The sequence below is a fragment of the Natator depressus genome, chromosome 26 (assembly GCF_965152275.1).
Source record: "Natator depressus isolate rNatDep1 chromosome 26, rNatDep2.hap1, whole genome shotgun sequence".
In the NCBI taxonomy this organism is placed as follows: Eukaryota; Metazoa; Chordata; order Testudines; family Cheloniidae; genus Natator; species Natator depressus.
This window is the reverse complement of record NC_134259.1, coordinates 1,476,039-1,499,124: the sequence shown is the minus strand read 5'-3', so window position 1 is coordinate 1,499,124 and position 23,086 is coordinate 1,476,039. Positions and strand designations below refer to the sequence as shown.

General features: G+C 48.5%; 1 protein-coding gene across 1 annotated transcript in view; it reads left to right on the top strand.

Moving 5' to 3' along the window:
* Positions 1 to 23,086, top strand: part of PLEKHA2 (pleckstrin homology domain containing A2) — a 52,409-nt gene that overhangs the window by 16,877 nt on the left and 12,446 nt on the right. Inside the window, exons 5-8 of the mRNA XM_074940278.1 lie at positions 1,292 to 1,438; positions 15,699 to 15,845; positions 16,292 to 16,360; positions 17,469 to 17,539. Coding sequence (XP_074796379.1) covers positions 1,292 to 1,438; positions 15,699 to 15,845; positions 16,292 to 16,360; positions 17,469 to 17,539 — 434 coding nt within the window. The remainder of the gene's footprint in view (positions 1 to 1,291; positions 1,439 to 15,698; positions 15,846 to 16,291; positions 16,361 to 17,468; positions 17,540 to 23,086) is intronic.

The following is a 23,086-nucleotide window of genomic DNA, read 5'->3' as shown; positions in this document are numbered from 1 at the left end:
TGGGCTGGAGTCAGTTGACTCAGGCTCTGAGTCTTGGTGCTGCAGGGTTTTTTGCGGTAGAGACATACCCCATGTGAACTGGTTGGCAATTTCCTTTCGCTGCACAGAGTTACCGCAGCCTGGTTCTCCCCTGCCCCACTGCTTGTGGTGTGACTCAGCCTGTGTGAAGTGTGGGTAAAACACAACCCGACTGGAAAGGGCACCTTTGACACATGCCTGACACAGAGTGCAGGCCAGTGAGGAAGCACACCCATTAGCTTCCATCCCAGTTAAGATGGGTGAGCTCCTGGTGACCCACTTTGACCAGACCTGCTCCAGAGGGAGCCCCTTCTGGCATGTGGGGGCTCATGCACTGTTCAGAGAATCCATCCTGAGTTTACACCAGCTTGTGGCGACGAGCCTCTGATTTTAGCCAGAAAAATCCAAGGTTTCAGCTTCAGCCAGAGGGTTGTGGGCTGCGTCCAGCCTGCCCGGGGAAGATCCGTGAGCATTTGTGGCTGATTATGCCACACCCATTGGCAGAGTGACACAGCAGCCAGATTTGCAGTCTCATCTGCAGCCAAAGGAAGAACAAGTAACTTTACATAGGAACATCCCTGAGTCTCAGGAGCCGGTTTGGGAAAGACCAATGACAACAGCAAGAGAAACAGGCCACATACACGCAGGGAAATGCATGAGGGGGTGTGTGTGATTCCTGCCCAGATCCGTGCCCTTTCCCCAGGACACGGAGAGGGCTGTTCCCCCAACTGCAGTGGGAGAAGAGCGGCCTTGTCCTGCTGTTACCTCTTGCTGGTTAGTGGTGTATCCATGTTCGGGAGGGGATGATTCAGTGTGCTCGGAATACAAAGCTGGGTCCCAGCCACTGCCTTGCCCGCTGCTGGGGTCACACTGCTGTAGATGTGCTGTCGCCGACCTGCTTAGACTTGCAAAAGCTAATCGTTAAGTCTGGCAGTAACGAGAGCAGGACAATTAAAGGAGCACAAATGCAGAGGGCTCCAGAGGCAGGTCACAGACTCGTGTCAGGTGATGTTTAATTATCCACCACCTCTCTTCTTTCCTTGTGTCATCGGGCTCTCCTGCAAACTACCTGGGATGGAGCCACACCCTCATTAACCTTGACGTGGGGTGTCTTGGTGGTGGGGTTTAAAGGGGAACTGCTGTATTTGTACAGGAGAATGGACAGGCCAGTGTCCCAGTTGCAGACCCTAAGCCTAAACCTGCTAAGTCTTCATTTCTACCAGGATGGGTGGTTTGGGGCTAGATTTGACTCCCCCATTTCTGTCGTTCACAGGTGCCAAAGAGTGGTAGTTTGCCCCCAGCCACAGAGATTACAAAGCCCCCCATTGCACCCCAAGCCCAGGAGAAGAAACCACAGGTGGCCTACAAAACGGAGATCATTGGCGGGGTGGTTGTGCACACACCTATCTCTGTCAATCAGGTAAGCTGGGCGTGTCTGCGTTGCATTGCCTTGGCAGAGTGTGCCTCTGGCTTGTGCTAGCAGAGAATGTTCTGAAATGTGCATTCAATTGGGAGGAACCAGAATGTGCCATGTGAGGATGGCAGCATCGGCAACCTCTGTGATAAAAATCCCGATCAGTCAGTCAGTGCCCTCCCACCCCCCAAATTATGAGCTTGGCTTAAAAATCATCAACGTTTAAAAACAAACTTTAGGTGCCTATTCTTTGCCCCCTGGTTTCTGAGCCTTAGGGTTCTGTTGGTTCTCATTTTGCAGCTTTTTCTCTGGCAGGGCTAGAAACTTCTTTTTCTTTCCTTTTTATAAAAGAAAGCTGAGATTCTCGCGAGTCCAGGAGCCTGGGGCTCTAAGAAAAGCACCAAGTACTGCAAGTCTCACGATAAAATCACAAGAGTTGGCAATTTGGGGACGGTGAATAGAAACGATCTGTAGTTTAACTTTCGCTCCTTGCCTTTCTGTCTCCAAGCAGTGGAAATGAAATACTCTTGGTACCAGACCAATGCTCTGGGACTGTAGCGTCTCACTGGCTCGAAGGAGCAATTCTTGAGGGGTGTAAGGGGGAAAAGCTGGCAGTTCTCTGCACACTTAGCAGGGTGATGAAATTTATACCACATTCTGCTCTTTGATTTTCCTGTATTTAACTGTTGGGGAGGCTTCCAGCTGTATGCTTGACCCATGTCTGTGCCATTGACTGGGTCTCGCTTCATCATTTTTATGTCCTAGCTTCTGCCTCTAATCATTTCTCTACCAGACATAACAGAGACCTATGAAACAACTGTGTGTGATTAACATGGTATGAGGGATAAACAGTCTTGGGATGAAATGCAGGGTCCTTGCTGCTTAGCTAGCATGTGTTTGAGCAGGAAATGCAATATTCCTGCCTATTTCCTCTTCCAATTCCTTCCTAATACAGTCCGCAAAGCTCTGCTGTAAACCAGGCCAACAAGCATTGCATCTGTTTTCTTCTACAAGCTGTTCCCATCCTGCCTTTCGCAGAATAAACACTGCTCAGGTGTGTAGTTAACTGCAACAAATTATACCTGGATCCCAACCTTTTAAGTGACAAATACTATCCATCATCTACCAGAGGTGGGAAACCCGCATTTATTATTGTTCGTTTTTAAGTGCCTGTCTGAGCCCCCGAACTATGAAGCAATACAGCAAGTGGGGGAATATCTTTTAATACACAGAGACAACAGACTGCAAGCTAGGCCGCTTTGTATAGTAATTCACACGCTACAACAGTAAAGCTTGTGCATGAGGCCCACAATAAATAACCTCCCACTAGAGCCCCAGCTGCCTCCACTCCGTCCCAGTGTTTCTCCCAGGAAATGGGTGGATCTTGCAGCAAGTCCTAAGGGTAATAAATCTGGTTTCCAGGGGTCCAAGTTGAGGTTCCTTCACAAAAAACACCTTCCCTCTTAAACCAGGGGACTGTTGGCTCACGCGCCTCGCCAGATTGCATCTGTTTTGAGCCCAAACCATTTAAGTCTTTATAGGCCAAGAACACCTCAGATCCCTCCTGGAAACTGATAGGCAGCTGGGGCAGATTCTGGAGCAACAGTGTCACATGAGCTGCATGAAGTGCGGCTAGGCTGGCATATGTCAGGGGATGAAATCTGGTCATTGGCATATACCCAGAGCCCTTCCAGGGTGTGGTAAAATCTCTTGCCCGTCCTGGGACGGGGGCACGCAGAGCGGAATGTGACACAGGAAATCGGTGGCAGGGCTGATGTCTCAACACCTCGATACTATGGTGACCGGCATTCCAGAAACGCCTCAGGGAGATGGGTTTAGCTGAAAAGTGTGACCAGAAAGTCCCTGATGGGCTATGTGTCTAAGCAACCTCAGTAACGCAGCCTAAATCAGCAGTTCTTCACACTGAGTGGCAGGTGCTTCAGAGAGTAACAAACTGGGGACTTAAATCACACCCCTTTGGTCTGCTTGCCGTCTCTCTCGCACACGTGTGTCTGGGGACCTGCACGCTCTGGTGCGAGCGAATAACTTTTTCACCCAGAATTTAGTATGAACCCTTCAAATGTGCAACTTGCTCCAGTTTTCAGAGGTGAGGCAGAACTTGGTGCTAAATTGGAGGCATTTCCAGTGACTGAACTTCAGTGTGGTTGTTGAGGGAGGATCTTGAGTGTCATTGCTTCAGTTTAACCCATTATGTGACATCTGTTGCCTGGGGAATCTGTCTGGAACATATCTCTGAGTCTGACATTTAGGCTCTGAGCTGTCTGGGCAAGAGGCAGGAGGCTGTCTGACCTTCTCTGAAGTAACACAGTCTGATTACACACTTCCCCTATTGGTGGAATTGATTTGCACTTTCAGTTCAGGAAACCAGGTCTGTGCCTGTGAAACCTTCCCACTCAGGGTTTATAAATAGCTGCACACAGCACTTCTCTCTGGCTCCAAAGTGCAGTGAGCCAAAAGGGGTTTATGGAGCCACGTGCAAAGCTGCAAACTGCCTCAGCTTTCATGCCCCTTGGCTGTGGCCTGGTCTCTGTCTCAATTCCCCACTTCTTCAAGGCCCACGGAAGGTCAGAGCCAGATCACCTGCCTGGTTCCACTAGCTCCAGCTGCTGCTCTCCAGAAGAGCAGCTGGGAGATGCCACAGAAGGTGTGGAGACCCCCCTTTCTCCAGTAGTCCCACTCTCCCTTTCCCTTGACGCATGGGAGGGGCATGTGCATGACCATCGGCAACTTCCACCTTCTGGTGTTTTGACAGCCTAATTTCAGCTCTTATCAGTCACATGCCTAAAAATAGAATGGAGAATTATGTCACTGTGGTGTTCTCCTTGGCAGGCGTTTTTAACTCTTCCCTGGCCATAGAGATGTGCACATGTGCAGAATTGGGCCTGATTGGAGCATAGGAATTGCCAGGGTTGGATCAGACCCATGATCCATCTAGACCAGTAGCCTGTCTCTGATAGTGCCAGCACCAGCTCCTTCAGAAGGAGGTGCAAGAGACCTGACGGGGCAATTATGGGATAAAGCAGGGTTTGGGGTTTTTTAATCCTAACTCAACATGTATGTTCTCATTATCCATGTACATGTCTAAGGGAGACTGCTGGCAGGAAGTAGCAGAGCAAGACAATTGTACAGCTCCATCCTGTGTGAATAGGCGCTTGAACTATTTAGCTTATCAGAGAGAAGGTTAAGATGTGACTTGATTGTGGTCTAGTACCTCCAAGGAGAGAAGATTTGTGATAGCGAAGGGATCTTTAATTTAGAAGACAAAGACAGGAAAAGATCCAGTGGCTGGAAATTGAAACTAGACAAATTCAGACCAGAAATAAGGTGCAGATTTTTAACAGGGAAGGTAAATGACCATTGGGGCAGCTCACCTCAGGATGTGGTGGATTCTTCATCACTTTAAGTCCAAGTTGCTTGGCTCTCTAAGAGAGATGCTCTGACTCTAAGTAGGAGTCGCTGGATGAGGGTCTCTGGCCTGTGTTCTGCAGGAGGTCAGACCAGATGATCTAATGGTCCCATCTAGCCTTAAATTCTATGACTCTATATGTTTCCAGGGGGTGTTTTCACCTCCCATTTTGAAGCAGTTCCTCCTATCCCAGTCCCTGGTTGTGTGTGGGGCTCGCTACCTGAGTGGAGCAGCTCTATAGGGAGATGTATTTCACCGTTTCTAGGAAGGTAGGAGAGTGTTCAATTCAAAGGACCACTTTCATCTTTCCTACCGTGTCTTTAGGACTGCTATTGGGATGAGCGCTGGCCTGCTGGTTAGAACACCAGCCCGGTAGTCAAAAGACATGGGTGATGTTCCTGGCTGCACCATTGATCTTAGGTGCTGTGACCTTTGTTGTGTCCCTTCCTAGGTCTGTGCCAGTTTCCCAGCCTGTGAAAATGGGGATAATGCTCTTGAGCATCCTGGGTGCTGATCCTCACTGCAGGGGCCCGCACTGGGAGGCATTTCCATTTTTTAGGTGCTTTGAGACCTGGGGATGGAAGGCGCTAGAGAACTGCAGAAGGTTATGAGAGATTTCCTCTGGAACGTGGGGTTTTAGCCTTGGTGTCTCCTGTGCCTCCACCAGGACACCAGAAAACAGGCACAGAAAGGCAGCTGGCCCCACACTCGCTCAGCAAGTCTGGTACCACTTTCCGTGCAAAACCCCCATGCTAGCTTGGTGCAAATGGCTGCTCTGGGCTTACACTGAGAACAAGCCTGTCCCTAGACACAGTAGCATTTGCCTCCCTGAAGGTGGCAGCTCCCTTCGACTCCCACTCGCTGGGAATATTTGGAGGCTGGTGCAGATGAATCCCCAGGGCTGGCAGCTGAGGCTCTTGGTGTATGCACCTTGCGCTGTGCTCCCTGGGCACCGAGTCCTTGGCAGGAAGCCCAGGCCCTCCCCGCACGCTTTCCGTTTGGCTGCAGTCCAGGCTGAGAATCCAAGGGGAGGTTTCCAATGTTATACCAATAAATTAAAAACCAGCAGGATCTTATTAAAGGGAAAAAGGCAAAATACCACATTTATTGTGAATACAGAAAGAATCATAGTAAGCAGTTAGTTACAGCTGTAACATTCCATTCAATCTCATCTTTATTCACTCATTCATTCATACAAACACACACACACACACACACACACAGGTTCTGCAAGGTTGTTATCATAGTAAGCAGTTAGTTATAGCTGTAACATTCCATTCAATCTCATCTTTATTCACTCATTCATTCATACAAACACACACACACACACACACAGGTTCTGCAAGGTTGTTATTATAGTAAGCAGTTAGTTATAGCTGTAACATTCCATTCAATCTCATCTTTATTCACTCATTCATTCATACAAACACACACACACACACACAGAGGTTCTGCAAGGTTGTCATCATAGTTACCAGCCTTAGAGTTGCTCATGCCAAGCCACTGGCCAGGTGGCCTGGACATGAGGAGGGAGCAGGGCCTTGTCAGATGCTCATCTGATGCTCCTGGAAGTTGGTTTGCAGAATCAGACCCCAAAGTTCTCACTTTTTAAGAGTCTATTTTTATAGGAATTTCTTCCTATGCCAGTCTATGGGAATTGCTTCATCATGCTGTTGCTGAATCAATCAGCAGATAGCACATTCCTGACGGCTCCAAGAAGTTATCTTGTTCTTTGGTTCTCCCATTCTTGAGGCTGTTGGGTGGATTCCAGTCTGCCCTCCGGGGGTCCTCTGGTTATTTCCACTTGACGCCTTCTTCAGCCGATGGACACTGGATTCTTAGGCTGGCACCTCCCTGATCATTCAGTTGTTATCCACACCAAGCATCCGTCCACATACATCCTCTATCTCTATTTTAATCACAATTGTTAATACAACAAAAGGGCGGGGAGTCTCTGGGTGCTGTTTCTGTTGTTAGAGTATTGCTTTGAGTCTTTGTGAATTGCTTTGAGAACAGACTCTGTCTTAGAATGTACTAACACAATTAGCAGCTTGCAAGTTTCACACATAGAGGGAGAGAAACAGTACCAAAACCCAAGAGACCTCTTAATTAGTAATACCCTGGAATTTAAACTATGGGGAATCAAACTCATTTGTGATTTTAATACAGAACTTCTTTAATAGGATCCAACATAATCCCCCTTTTGACACTAAGATTTATAATCGTCAGTGTCACTTTCTATGTAGCCTATTCAAGAGAAGGTACTGTGAGGCAATTTGAGTTTGTGATTCCAATTCATGCCACATACACGATCCTAGTGATGTATCTTTACTACAAGGTTCTGGGGCAACAGGCAAGGTGAGGCACACCCACTTTTGAGGAGTCCATTCGGTACAACCTCTAGTGTCCAATAGCTTCCCTCCCTCCCCAGCCCACTGGCTCAAGGTCCAGGGTAGCCAGAAGGATCCCATGTGTAATATGGGGAGTGGGCTAACCTTCAATACCTTTGCCTCCAGGGACTGTTGGTGTGCAATTTTGACAACAATTTCTCCCATTAACAAGTCTGGTTTTACAATACTGGAAACATATTGAATCCATTCATATTGATAAGTGTCAAACAATGATCTCTTTCTTTTTTAACAAATGCATCAAACCTTAATATTTCCCAATATGACCCAGAACATTTTGTGTTCCAAAGTAGCTAGTGCAAGTTTCTGCATTTCAGTGCATCCCATAGCTATGGCTGTGTAGTTTCCTATTTCTATTTTTTTTTTTTCTTATGCATAAGCCATGTGGTAGTATTAAGCCATTGCCAAAGATTCCATCGGGCTTTTAGGTTACCCAGACCAATTTGGACCAAGTCTACGTTGGCATGTACTTGTTTTTGTATCAGGCTGTCCTGTAGCTGGGACAGAAAGCTTAATTTATTTTTAAGTTCCTGCAGGTCTTCAGTATTTTTTTTTTTTTTTAAAAACACACAACGGTGCTAGCAACAAGACAAAACACAAGACAACACATAGAACACAAAACACAGTTTCTAGTAGATTCATAGTATTGGGTTGCTCTTCAGCTGGCATCAGCTTTTCCTGATTTTCTGAAAGACAAAAAGAACATGTTTCTACCCCTTTTGGGGTGGCAGATTATTGCTTAAAATATTTCTTTTACAAATACCCTTGCTGATTGCAGGCAAAACAGAGGAATTGCCCCCACATTTTCCTGTTTTTGTTCTATAGGCAGGCCAGGTTTCAATGGCTTTTATCTTTTAAGGGTTATGGGGAAATTATTCCACTATTTAGTCATTAAATCCCTGAGGTGGGGTACCTCAGTTTCCCTTCTTATACAGCAGACCAAGTTTATAATGTTTTTCCTGCTGTGTTAAGCTTTAAGTTTATTTACAGGTAATAGCTGAGAAGCATCATTACCATACAACCTTAAAGGGTTTTTCCAAAAATCATACAGACTATACATTGTTGCAGGGGTACTTATTATCATTAAATTTATTAAAATTATCTTGTAATCCCATGCCTTTTATTTAGACAATTTGTTTGCTGACCAGGTATGTCCTTTATCTGCAGCTCCTTTGTGCTGCTAGTTCTTTCCTTCCTTTATCATTTAGGTAATTTGCATTTTCACAGAAGCTTCCTGCTTTTGGATTTAAAGCCATCAGCAGCTCAGAGACTATCTTAAAAGGGACACAATCAACTTTCACCAGAGTTTTGATTACTTTTAACTTCTGCTTCCAAAACACACAGCAATCTGAAAAAGAAAACCCAACCTATTGTGGCTCCCTTTGGAGCCCTAATAGCATTTTAATTAAGTAGCATGGTACGTTTGCATTTCTTTTGCCCCTTCTACAATATACCCTGCGCATGTTCTGGGGCAAATGCACATTCCTTCCATAGTTTAACTTCTATAACATTATCCATATCAATTTTTACATAAGGTGTAACTATTTCTTTTTTTTGCTTACAGAGTTTTCATGTACCTTTATCAAAGTGACAGTCTGATTACTCAGAGCCATTTTAAGACTCAGTGTTTCTAACATTGCTTCTTTTTGTTTTGTGCACCTCACCCCTGCTGTTGCTTCAGAGGGCCACTGTCTTTTTTAAATTTCGTATTTATTTATTTTTTTTACTACAGCTCTCATCTGCTATTTTGTTACAAAATCAAACAAACAAACAAAAACCAACCAACCAAACAAAAATAATCCAATTTTTTTTCTATTCTCCAGATTTTGACTGCCCTGCTGCAGCCACATCTTAAAAACATTTTAAATTTTGTAAAGCATGGAGTTACCTTTTAAGGGTTAAATGCCAAATCCCAAAGCCAAACAGCACTAATTACCTGTGTCTAGCAAAAAGGTCTGTCAGTTTTGCAACTTTGAATTAAAGAGTCAAATGGATTTTTAGTGGCATTATTTAAAACAAAAACAAAACCAACTGGTCCTTAGAACTTTACATATTTACACACACACAGATAGATACATACACATTTTCTTTTCTTTAACATCCCTTCCACGTTGCTCTGTTTTTTTACATCTTACATTCCCTTTATACATTTGAGGCAGTTAAGTTCCAATAGAACCCCCTTATGTTCTTTTAGCAAATTTGACTAAATTGTCCAGTCAAATGATTTTAATCAGTTTCTTTTGCCTGGCTAATTTACAGACATTCCTTTGGAAAAGGGCCCATTTTTCCCTCAGAATGGCTGCAAAGAAACCAAGAATGCTCTTTCTCTAACACTTTTTTTTTTTTCCTTTTTAACATTTTCACAAAGTTTAGCTGCTTAATTCCCTCCAGCCTCTGCAGAGTTAACTTTTTTTTTTACTCTTTCTCTTTGTAATTATGCCTGGGGGTGCCATACATAGGACCTTCTCCCCCTTTACCTGCCTCCCTCCAGCCTCTGCAGAGTTAACTTTTTCACTCTTTTTGTATTCCTGGAGTGCCTCTTTCACTATTTTCAGCTGGCTTTGGGTATTTGTAGCCAGCACCTTCCAATTGTCTGCTCCCTTTTCCGTTTGTGCCTTTTCCTCTTTACATGAAGACAAGCGGAGGGAAGAATCCTTACATGCCTCCCACAACAACCAAATTGCTGCTGCATCTCTTTTGGCAGCACTAGAAGGTTTGTATATGAGGATATACTGAGCCAATCTATCCTCTAGGTCCGAAATAGTGCAGAGATCAGCTAGGGCTTGTTTAGTCCAAGGACTGTGCCCAAATTTTTGAAGGTTTTGTTTAAAAGGTGTAATTTCTTTAACAAAAGGTGAGGTTGGAGTTCCTTCTGACTCCATTCCTCCCTCTGGTACTGGCTTACCCTGTTTTCTTTTAAACATCTTAACATGGATATTTCAATCTCTTTGTCACTGCTGGTATTACTTAGCAAGTGACACAGCCTAGATTCTGAAATCATAGCTTAATCTATGCGTTTTTCCCCTGCTACCTTCCCGGAGGCCAGCAGGTCCCCTGCTACCTTCCCGGAGGCCAGCAGGTCTGGTTAACCTATTTCTCCCTGCTACCTTCTCGGAGGCCAGCCGGTCCGGTTAACCTGTTCTCCCCTGCTACCTTCTCGGAGGCCAGCAGGTCCCCTGCTACCTTCTCGGAGGCCAGCAGGTCTGGTTTAATCTGTTTTCCCTGCTACCTTCTCGGAGGCCAGCAGGTCTAGTTTAATCTGTTCTTCCCTGCTACCTTCTCGGAGGCCAGCAGGTCCCCTGCTACCTTCTCGGAGGCCAGCAGGTCTGGTTTAATCTGTTTTTCCTGCTACCTTCTCGGAGGCCAGCAGGTCCCCTGCTACCTTCTCGGAGGCCAGCAGGTCTGGTTTAATCTGTTTTTCCTGCTACCTTCTCGGAGGCCAGCAGGTCCCCTGCTACCTTCTCGGAGGCCAGCAGGTCTGGTTAACCTAATAGAAATGCCTAGCTCACTAGAGCTGGCGGTGTGCACACCAATATTTACAATAACTGAGGTTTTTTACCAATATTCCCCCTTTCGCAATTCTCCACCAAAATGTTATACCAATAAATTAAAAACCAGCAGGATCTTATTAAAGGGAAAAAGGCAAAATACCACATTTATTGTGAATACAGAAAGAATCATAGTAAGCAGTTAGTTACAGCTGTAACATTCCATTCAATCTCATCTTTATTCACTCATTCATTCATACAAACACACACACACACACACACAGGTTCTGCAAGGTTGTTATCATAGTAAGCAGTTAGTTATAGCTGTAACATTCCATTCAATCTCATCTTTATTCACTCATTCATTCATACAAACACACACACACACACACACACAGGTTCTGCAAGGTTGTTATTATAGTAAGCAGTTAGTTATAGCTGTAACATTCCATTCAATCTCATCTTTATTCACTCATTCATTCATACAAACACACACACACACACACACAGAGGTTCTGCAAGGTTGTCATCATAGTTACCAGCCTTAGAGTTGCTCATGCCAAGCCACTGGCCAGGTGGCCTGGACATGAGGAGGGAGCAGGGCCTTGTCAGATGCTCATCTGATGCTCCTGGAAGTTGGTTTGCAGAATCAGACCCCAAAGTTCTCACTTTTTAAGAGTCTATTTTTATAGGAATTTCTTCCTATGCCAGTCTATGGGAATTGCTTCATCATGCTGTTGCTGAATCAATCAGCAGATAGCACATTCCTGACGGCTCCAAGAAGTTATCTTGTTCTTTGGTTCTCCCATTCTTGAGGCTGTTGGGTGGATTCCAGTCTGCCCTCCGGGGGTCCTCTGGTTATTTCCACTTGACGCCTTCTTCAGCCGATGGACACTGGATTCTTAGGCTGGCACCTCCCTGATCATTCAGTTGTTATCCACACCAAGCATCCGTCCACATACATCCTCTATCTCTATTTTAATCACAATTGTTAATACAACAAAAGGGCGGGGAGTCTCTGGGTGCTGTTTCTGTTGTTAGAGTATTGCTTTGAGTCTTTGTGAATTGCTTTGAGAACAGACTCTGTCTTAGAATGTACTAACACAATTAGCAGCTTGCAAGTTTCACACATAGAGGGAGAGAAACAGTACCAAAACCCAAGAGACCTCTTAATTAGTAATACCCTGGAATTTAAACTATGGGGAATCAAACTCATTTGTGATTTTAATACAGAACTTCTTTAATATGATCCAACATCCAGGCCCAGCTGCAGCAGCTTTGACGCCCTGCCTGGGTTTCTGACTCTGCTTCGCTTCCTTGCCCAAGTCTCATTTTTCATTCCTGTTCTGGGAAGCTCTTGTCTGTGTCTACAGGTTTCCCTGTAAGGCTCTGGCGGGCCCCAGCTGGGGGCATCATGGTGAAGCCCTGATACCCGGGGGGAAAGAACCGAGCCTTTTTTCTGGCTCAGTGTTTCCCCTGGCTCCTCGTTGCGGCCCGGTGGTTGTGAGCCCGTGGTTCCCCTCCGCCTGGCACTGACACTAAGCTGCTTTGTGGAGTGCAGAGGGAGCCTGTAGCCTGCGTGAGCAGGGCAGCAGCAGCTGGGCACACAATGGTGCTGTGTATTCTGGCCTCTTGTCACTTGGGAGTCAAGCTTACTGTCTATTAAAAACAAATCAGCAGCAGTTAAGTCGGCACCCTGCCATGTGATTTATGTGGCAAGTGAATGCTGGTCTGCTCTCCCATGTGAGGGGGCTGGGGGTTTGCTTTTGGGTTAGTTTGTTCTCCAGCAAAAGCCTAAATCTCCATCCACAGCCTCTGTTTGCTTTAGAGTCGCTTTCGCTCTGCAGAGGGGGTTGAGGGAAGGATGCCAGCTGCTGAGTTGTTTTCTGCATTTCTGATGCTGCCCTTGGTGAAATGGCCTTTCCTCCCCTTCCTTCATGGCCTCTCTGCCTTGCCTCAGGTGCAGCTTTGTGACTCCAGCCAGGAGGAAAGGAGAGTCCTGGCCTCATTGATAGGAGGGATGGAAAGGCCTTGCTCCTGTCTGGCCCATTTCTCTGGGAGTCAGTGAAGGATTGCTCCTTACAGCCTAACCTCTGGGGAAATGTCTTCCCTAGTTTAATGTCCCTAACGATGCACCTTCCATCCTTCCCTCTGGGAGACTAATCCCTCAACTCTGCTCCGCCCTTCTCCAAACACCAAGTGCTGCAATGCATGGCAAAGGGCCTGTATGAATCCAAGTGATGGAGGCGTGGGGCTGCTGCTCTCCTGCTGCGAAAGCGTCTCTCCCTCCTACCAGCCAGGTGGGCTGCAGAGCACCCTGCCTGGCTCAGGGGTGCACGGAAGGGAGTGAAGGGCTGGCTTGGGCACAAGTTGCTTTATTTTGATTGATTTTAGTTTGGTCCTGGAAAAATCAAAGTCTTGTCGTGGAGGGGTGGGCGAAAGTGCACAGCGGAGGGTGAGACATCGGGGCATGTTGTCTGGTTAACCGCACCAGTCCTCTTCACCAGCGTGAATGCCATATAAGGACAACCCGAGCGAGCCCTGCAAGCCAACTGGTAAGAGCCAGGGGCCGCTGCTCTAACAATTCACTAACCTCAAACTTGTGCTGAAAGGAGGGGGATGGGGGGGAGAGAGAGAGAGATGTGCACAGTGGTTACATTTTATCCCCCCCCCCCCTTCCTCCTCAGTTCTGCCTTACGAAGGAGGCAGGAGGGGCTGGGCTGAGTGCCTGTTTCTTCGGGGTTATATAATGAGGCAGAGTAGCAATGGCACGGCAGCAGGCAGTGGAAAACGTGTCTGTCTGCTGACTTCTAGCACGTTTTTCCACCCTTTGAGTCTCCCAGGAAGTACCTATCCGGGCTCCTCCCAGCCCCGGACAAGCAGGGCGAAGGGGGCGGCTGGAGGCTGCTGGAGCTGGGCTCCCTTCCCGCCAGCTGCGCGATTGCCCTGGTGTTGCTGTGGTGTGGGATGCGCTGCAGGCAAACCACAGAGCACAGGAACGCTACGGCCGGTTTGACTGAGTGTCCTGACGCTGCTCTGAGGGCCAGCAAGAGCCCACGTGGGCTGGGCTGACGTGCCCCATCCATCAGCCTCTTCTGAGTGGGGCCCGTGACCATGCCAGAGTCCCAGCCTGGCAGCTGCAACAGGATGTGCTTTCTCTGCTCTGGGCCCCTTTGTGTCTGCTCCTGTGAGCTGTCTGGCAGCGAGATTCCTGCTGGGCTGGTGAGCAGGGCACCTGCTGGCAAATGGCAGGGACAGCTGCAGGATGAGCGTCTGTATGTGCAGCTCTGTGATCCCAGCTCACCCGGTGCTGGGCTGGTGGCTGGCCCAGCTAAGGAGCTGGGGTTGGAATGGGCCTGCTGTCCCCGTGTGCCAGGGGCTGAGGGGGGCCCTTTAGGAAAGGAACGACATCCAGTGCAGGACAGCAAATTCCAGTCCTCTGAATCCCCAGTGTTACTTTCTGGGGGCTGGGAGAGGCCCAGGGTGCTGCAAGTTTGCGTCAGATGCCTGCAGTGCACCCAGAGATGAGATGAGGCCTGACAGAGACACTGGCCTGCCGAGACTGAGCTCTGCATGAGAGAGATTTGGTTTGGTGCAGCAGGATGGGTGTCCCATATTGCGCCAATGATCTTGCAACATGCAGACTGCAGCAGCCGTCCCTGGGCAGCCCCTGCTCTGAGTGACATTGCTGGGTGCAAATAAACCACTTCACATCCCCGTGCACTTGTGTGTGGTGCCGGCTGCATTGTGCGGATTCAGAGTTTAAGGCCAGGAGGGATCATTAGATCATCTAGGCTGACTCTCCAGTATAACACAGGCCATAGAATTTCATCCGGTTTAGAAAAGAGTTGATTAAGGGGGGATATGATGGAGGTTTATAAAATCATGAATGAGGTGGAGAAAGTGAATAAGGAAGTGTTATTTACCTCTCCACATAACACAAGAATAAGGGGTCACCCAATTAAATTAATAGACATCAGCTTTAAAACAAACAAAAGGCAGTATTTTTTCCACAAAACACACAGTTAACCTGTGGAACTCATTGCCAGGGGATGTTGCCAAAATTATAGTGGGATTCAAAAAAGAACTGGATTCAAGTTCATGGAGGATAGGTCCATCAAAGGCTATTAGCCAAGATGGTCAGGGATACAACCTACTGCTCTGGGTGTCCCGAGCCTCTGACAGCCAGAAGCTGGGAATGGGCGACGGGATGGATCACTTGATGATTCCCTGTTCTGTTCCTTCCCTCTGGGGCACCTGGCACTCGCCACTGTCGGAAGACAGGATGCTGGGCTAGATGGACCTTTCGTCTGACCCAGTGTGGCCTTTCTTATGTTCAATCTTTGCGTCATCCACAGATTTTATTAGCAGTGACTTTATTTTTACTTCCAGATCACTAGTAAAAAGGTGAAATAGCTTTGGGCCTAGCACTGGCCCCTGCAGAGCCCCACTAGAAACCCCCCCATTTGAAGCTGATTAATTGACAACAACTGCGTTTTGAGATCTGTCAATTAGCCCGTTCTTCGTCCATGTAAAGTGCGCGTCATATGAGTGCATCCTGCTAGTGTTTGACTCCGCATCTTCTGTGGGACTAAGGCCAGCTCCTTGGTGTTGCTCTGTGTCGGACTTCCCAAGCTGGGGCGTGCCAACCAGGATCCCAACCCCCGAAGCCAAGGTTTGCAGAGCTTGTGCATTTTTTTTTTTTTCACTTCTGAAAATCAGGGCACTTGCAAACGTTGCTCTCGTGTTTGCATGGGGCAGGTGTAGTGTTCAGCTGGGCTAATAAAATGTCACTTGTTTGTGGCAGGGGGCAGGCGTAGATTAGAGGGTGGGCTGCTAAATTCCTTCGGCTGTTCTGCCAGGCTCAAGCATGCATGCGCCGTCCACTCTCCCGTCCCCAGGCTGTTTGCAGGTTTCCAAGTATTGTTTTCTTTTTGTTTCAGAATGGAGGGGAAGGAGCAGACGGAGGCGACTTGGCCACTCACCCTCTTCTGAGACGCTCCCAGAGCTACATACCCACCTCTGCCTCCAAGCCGTCCACAGGGCCACCCGTCCTCAAGAGCGGCTACTGTGTGAAGCAGGGGAATGTGGTGAGTGCGTGCTGCAGAGTCGCACTGAGTCCTTCATGGAGCAGAGCAGTGGGGGGGGCTTGAAGGGGGCTTGATTTTATTGCTTCTGAGCCTCCTCTTGCTTCCCCCACACCACTGTGCCCAAAAGGGGAGCTTTTCACTTCTGGGGTCCATGGTGTCACATTGGCGTGAACAGTTCCTCTGCATAGGAGGAGGGAGTGGGGCCGTGTTGATGCAGCACAGGTCTTGGTGTCCGAGCAGTGATAGGTGATTTAGTACCCTCAGTTATGAGCTGCTAACTCTGAGCTTCCTGTTTCCTGGTGGAGCAGGCTTACAGCTTTCACCAATGCTCATTCTTTGGAAGATGCGACCCCTAGGTTCTCAGGACCCATTTGTTTTTTCCGAGGAGCTGGGGAGGCTGGAACTCAACCCTGGAAGCATTAGGGACTGTTCTCTCTGTTTTTCAGAGGAAGAGCTGGAAACGCCGGTACTTTGCTCTTGACGACTTTACCATCAGTTATTTCAAGTGCGAGCAGGTAAGCAGCCCCCTCTTGCTCACAGTTCTCTGGGTGACCTTGTCCACTTGTCCCTCCGCTCATGGGTGTATTGGGCTAGGCATTTGCAAGGCTGCATTTTTGGCTTTTGTTAAAATCAATCAACATTTTGAGCACAGAAAATATTGTGGGAGAAAACCCCACAATTGGGGCTAAAGCTGAGAACAGATCCCACATGCTGCAGGAGTGCAGGGAGCAGGTGCAGTGGCTGGTCTTAGGGACAGGCAGGGGAGCTGTGCCTTTGACACAAACGCGGCTCAAAGCTGGCTGTCGCGGGGGCTGTTCCTCTGCCTGAACCACCATGGAGTTCTGAGTCCTGTTTCTGCAAGCAAGAAACCCCACGCGGACGCGTGCACGCTCCCCTCCCAGCATACCCCCCGACACGCACACCTACGCACACATGCTGGCATGCACCATCACAACTGTAACTGGCCATAGATGCATTTAGAGGACAAACTAGAAGAAGCCTTCTAACCATCACTCAGAGGAATGAGGTTCTGGAACAGCCTCCCAATAGCACTGAGGGCAAGTAATCAGTCTAGTTCTAAAATGCAGCTTGATAAATTTACGGATGGGATTATATGACGGGGGTTGCTTGCGACAGCAGAGGTCTGGATTTAGTGACCCAGGCTGCACGCTCCACTTCATGTACGCCCCCTCATACCTGTGAGGTGCCCATTGGACTCTCAAAGACTGGAGACAGACAGGAGAGGAGGGTGCTGAGCTAAGAATGGAAAGGGGGCGAATTGAATGCGATCCAACAGATTAAAAGAAACAAACGCAAAACCTTGCCGTGCTCCTCTGCTTTCCCCTTCTCAGTTGCTGTTCACTGGGTGCTGCGCCTGGGTTAGGGCTTGGGGGGGTGAGAGATGCTGCATGGAGCCGCCATTTGGGGATGCTCCCGCCTAGTGACCTCTCTCCTTATTCCAGCCGGGGGCCAAGGGCCAGGACTCTGTCCATGGAGGCTTTGCTGAAGGTTGCTCTTAGGTCTCACAAAATTCCTGGGCACTAGAGTGGGCTCCCAGTGCCACCAGAGCAGCCCGCGAGGTTGATGCAGACCCACTGACTCTGTTCTGTTGTGTCTCCCCAGGACAAGGAGCCCTTGCGTTCGATCCTTCTCAAGGATGTCCTCAAGACCCACGAATGTCTAGTCAAATCTGGGTAATGTCTTTTCCTGCACTTCTGTTGGATTCAGTCTCTTTAGAAGTGAAGTGGAGTGGTCATGAAAGGACTTTATCCTCAGAGGTGCTAGCCCAGGTGTGCCAACAGCCACAGCACTGGCGGTAGCTGTGTAGACATCACGGCTCAGGCTGGAGCTCAGGCTCTGAAGTTGAGCTGGCGAGGGAGGAGGGGGCCTCCAGAGCCCGAGCTCCGGCCTGAGTCGTGATGTCTACACGGCTGTTTGGAGTGCAAGCTGGAGTCTGTCGACCCAGCTCTGAGACTGGCTGCTGCAGGCTGTGTAGACATGCCCACAGTGCTGTGTTTCAACCCAGCAGTGGATGGGCTAGTGGCTAGAGCCTTGCAGGGGCACTGGGGACACCAGGGTCCATTTTCTGGCTCTGCCACAGACTTTCTGAGTGATTTGGGGCAAGTCATGGAATTCCTCTGTGCCTCAGCTTCCCATCTGTCCGTGGAGGTGCTAGCAGTGCCCTGCTGCATAAGGTGGCTATGGGGGGGTGTGCCCAGATACTGCAGTGATGAGGACCGTATGACTGAGTAGATGAAGCAATGCCGGTTTATATACTATCCTGGCTAAAGCTTGTTGGGATCTTTCTGAACACAAGGCACTTCGGAGACATAAATTACTCTGACCACGGAGTGCTCAAGGGGTGTGAGAGGTTGGATCACAGGCCCCTCTCTCTCTTCAGCCAGGGCTGGAACAGATCATAGTGGCAGCCCCAGCCCTGGAAAAGGCGTCCTGTGTTATCCTGGGCTGTTGCACCTGGTTTTGCAGCCTTGTTTCTTGCTGCTGTGCTGCTCTCGGGACCCATTTCTTCTCTTGCTCCTGGAGAGCCCCTGGCATTCTAAGAGCATTTTAACAGTCAGAAATAATGGAAAACGCTTCCTAATGGCCAGGCATCCTGCGGTCGCATCTGCCTCTGCCCATGAGATGGTTGGCACTGCCCAAGCATGTCTGTCTGCTCTCTGAAGCTAGGAAGAGACCCAGTGTCAGGAGGATGGGGAGGGTGACATGGGGACCCTCTGAGTGGAGCAAGTAGGCAAGGAAAGAAGGGGAGACTAACGGAAAGTTAAGGAACAACAAGAGAGTCTGACCAATCCACAGTGGCCCGTAGGGCTCCTTTGGGAGGACCGTACTAGGGTATGAGTAAGGACTGGTAGGTCCTAATCCCAGCCCTGCCACTGACTGTCTGTGTGAGTGTCAGGAAATCACCCCACCTCTACTTGGCTCTGTTCCCCACCTGAAAAAGGGATGTGACGAAGAGGGGCACATAAGGGATGCAAAGGGCAGATTGTAGTTCAAGTTGCCACAGCTGAGTTCCCAGCCAGGGCTGTCACGACCTGCTTCTCCTCAGATCTTGTGTTCTCTGGTACCGCTCAGATTCGTCCTTCCTTGTTTGAGTTACGCTGTGTCTCACTGGATTTCCCCACTTGTCACGTTTCACAGCCTCCCCTGTGTCACAGGTCTGCTGCTGATCTCAGGCAGTTTTTCAGGGTTGGTTTGTGGCTGGGACCCAGGCCTTTCATAGAGGGCATCTTTCCAGTATGTAGCACCTCTAATTTTCCCTTTATTTTGTTTTCCTGTTATCCATCTGGAGTTGGGACCCAGCTCCCTGTGCTGGCCTGGATTGCTGGCCCAGCCAAGTTACGCTGTATCTAGACATCCCATTTCAATTAGCACCTTTCATCTGAGGAATCCCATCTATTTACCTGGATGCTGGGACTCCCTTTTTCAGGAGGAGTGAATTTACGCCCTGCACAGACAGAGGGTGGAGCTGCTCTGAGTTAACCCTTGTTAAGCAGAGTGCAGAGAGACCCTCTCCCGAGCGGAGCAGCCACCCACCCACCCAAGCTGCAACGGTGGAATAAACCGCTGTTATGTTCAGGGAAGAGAGGTGGGGTGCCCCTCTGGGGATCTAGAGTGGGGCTGCAGCTTCCCATATACATCCAGGGGGAGTCAGCGGTTGGCCAGAATTCATCCTCTCCCCCTCTGCCCTTGGAGCACTGAATTCGATTTATACCTGAGGACAGCAACTCTCCTAAACGGAGGATCATGGTCTGTTGTGGCAATGAACAGGGGCTCTGCAGACATGCAGTTACTGTTTGTGCGTGAACTCCAAGCTTGGGTTTTACTTGCATTAGCCATGGGCTAATTTTTGCCCCACCTTATGCTGGCACAATCCTAGATCTTCACCAATATAGATGTTGCCACAGTTAAAATTGTGAGAGGGAAGCACAGTGCACTGGACGCTGAATAACAGTATCTGTGTCCTTAATGAACTGAAGAAAGTACTCAGGACGTGAAGACCTCTATGCTGCTGGCAGGGACGCAGGCAGCTAGGGTTACATGCAGACCAAGTACTCAGCGGGTGAGTGTCCTCTCCACCCAGACCTATCAAACATGGTTGGGTTTTCTTCATTCTCTTCTCCCTCCCTTGTGCATCCCTGCCCCCCAGGGTCCTGTGATGGGCACTGCTTTTGAGTCATGTTCCTGGTTTACTGGTTTTTGATGCACTGGTTTTGAATGGACCCACATGATCAGATAGGAAGAATTGATTGACCGTGATTTCAAAGGCAGGCTGTACAACATCTTCAGTGTAATTTACTGCTCGTGATATTTGTGCTTGCACTGAGCCTTAGAAGAGCCATGAATAAGACCAGGCCTTTATGAATGCTGGTTTATTACTCAAATTAGCAGTGGAGATGCTGAACATGTCCAGGATGATTTAAAGGTGTGCAAATGAAAACATGAGCTAGAGCTTTAATGAAACAAACTCCTCTTACCCTATGCAAGGGGAGGGATAGCTCAGTGGTTTGAGCATTGGCCTGCTAAACCCAGGATTGTGAGTTCAATCCTTGAGGGGGCCATTTAGGGATCTGGGGCAAAAATTGGGGATTGAATCAAGGAATCATAGAATATCAGGGTTGGAAGGGACCTCAGGAGGTCATCTAGTCCAACCCCCTGCTCAAAGCAGGACCAATACCCCACTAAATCGTCCCAGCCAGGGCTTTGTCAAGCCTGACCTTAAAAACTTCTAAGGAAGGAGATTCCACCACTTCCCTAGGTAACGTATTCCAGTGTTTCACCACCCTCCTAGTGAAAAAGTTTTTCCTAATATCCAACCTAAACCTCCCCCACTGCAACTTGAGACCATTACTCCTCGTTCTGTCATCAGCTACCACTGAGAACAGTGTAGATCCATCCTCTTTGGAACCCCCTTTCAGGTAGTTGAAAGCAGCTATCAAATCCCCCCTCATTCTTCTCTTCCGCAGACTAAACAATCCCAGTTCCCTCAGCCTCTCCTCATAAGTCATGTGTTCCAGTCCCCTAATAATTTTTGTTGCCCTCCGCTGGACTCTTTCCAGTTTTTCCACATCCTTCTTGTAGTGTGGGGACCAAAACTGGACACAGTACTCCAGATGAGGCCTCACCAATGTGGAATAGAGGAGAACGATCACGTCCCTCGATCTGCTGGCAATGCCCCTACGTATACATCCCAAAATGCCATTGGCCTTCTTGGCAACAAGGGCACACTGTTGACTCATATCCAGCTTCTCATCCACTGTAACCCCTAGGTCCTTTTCTGCAGAACTGCAGCCGAGCCATTCGGTCCCTAGTCTGTAGCGGTGCATGGGATTCTTCCGTCGTAAGTGGAGGACTCTGCACTTGTCCTTGTTGAACCTCATCAGATTTCTTTTGGCCCAATCCTCTAATTTGTCTAGGGTCCTCTGTATCCTATCCCTACCCTCCAGTGTATCTGCCTCTCCTCCAGTTTAGTGTCATCTGCAAACTTGCTGAGGGTGCAATCCATACCATCCTCCAGATCAGTTATGAAGATATTGAACAAAACCAGCCCCAGGACCGACCTTTGGGGCACTCCACTTGATACCGGCTGCCAACTAGACATGGAGCCATTGATCACTACCCGTTGAGCCCGACTATCTAGCCAGCTTTCTATCCACCTTATAGTCCATTCATCCAGCCCATACTTCTTTAACTCGCTGGCAAGAATACTGTGGGAGACTGTGTCAAAAGCTTTGCTAAAGTCAAGGAACAACATATCCACTGCTTTCCCCTCATCCACAGAGCCAGTTATCTCATCATAGAAGGCAATTAGATTAGTCAGGCATGACTTGCCCTTGGTGAATCCATGCTGACTGTTCCTGATCACTTGCCTCTCCTCTAAGTGCTTCAGAATGGATTCCTGGAGGACCTGCTCCATGATTTTTCCAGGGACTGAGGTGAGGCTGACTGGCCTGTAGTTCCCAGGATCCTCCTCCTTCCCTTTTTTAAAGATGGGCACTACGTTAGCCTTTTTCCAGTCGTCCGGGATCTCCCCCGATCGCCATGAGTTTTCAGAGATAATGGCCAATGGCTCTGCAATTACATCCGCCAGCTCCTTTGGCACTCTCGGATGCAGCGCATCTGGCCCCATGGACTTGTGCTCGTCCAGCTTTTCTAAATAGTCCCGAACCACTTCTTTCTCCACAGAGGGCTGGTCACCTCCTCCCCATGCTGTGCTGCCCAGAGCAGTAGTCTAGGAGCTGACCTTGTTCATGAAGACCGAGGCAAAAAAAGCATTGAGTACATTAGCTTTTTCCACATCCTCTGTCACTAGGTTGCCTCCCTCATTCAATAAGGGGCCCACACTTTCCTTGACTTTCTTCTTGTTGCTAACATACCTGAAGAAACCCTTCTTGTTACTCTTAACATCCCTCGCTAGCTGCAACTCCAGGTGTGATTTGGCCTTCCTGATTTCACTCCTGCATGCCCGAGCAATATTTTTATACTCTTCCCTGGTCATTTGTCCAATCTTCCACTTCTCGTAAGCTTCTTTTTTGTGTTCAAGATCAGCAAGGATTTCACTGTTAAGCCAAGCTGGTCGCCTGCCATATTTACTATTCTTTCTACACATCGGGATGGTTTGTCCCTGTAACCTCAATAAGGATTCTTGAAAATACAGCCAGCTCTCCTGGACTCCTTTCCCCCTCTTGTTATTCTCCCAGGGGATCCTGCCCATCAGTTCCCTGAGGGAGTCAAAGTCTGCTTTTCTGAAGTCCAGGGTTCGTATTCTGCTGCTCTCCTTTCTTCCCTGTGTCAGGATCCTGAACTCGACCATCTCATGGTTACTGCCTCCCAGGTTCCCATCCACTTTTTTGCTTCCCCTACTAATTCTTCCCGGTTTGTGAGCAGCAGGTCAAGAAGAGCTCTGCCCCTAGTTAGTTCCTACAGCACTTGCACCAGGAAATTGTCCCCTACACTTTCCAAAAACTTCCTGGATTGTCTGTGCACCGCTGTATTGCTCTCCCAGCAGATATCAGGGTGATTGAAGTCTCCCATGAGAACCAGGGCCTGCGATCTAGTAACTTCTGCGAGTTGCCGGAAGAAAGCCTCGTCCCCCTCATCCCCCTGGTCTGGTGGTCTATAGCAGACTCCCACCACGACATCACCCTTGTTGCTCACACTTCTAAACGTAATCCAGAGACTCTCAGGTTTTTCTGCAGTTTCATACCTGAGCTCTGAGCAGT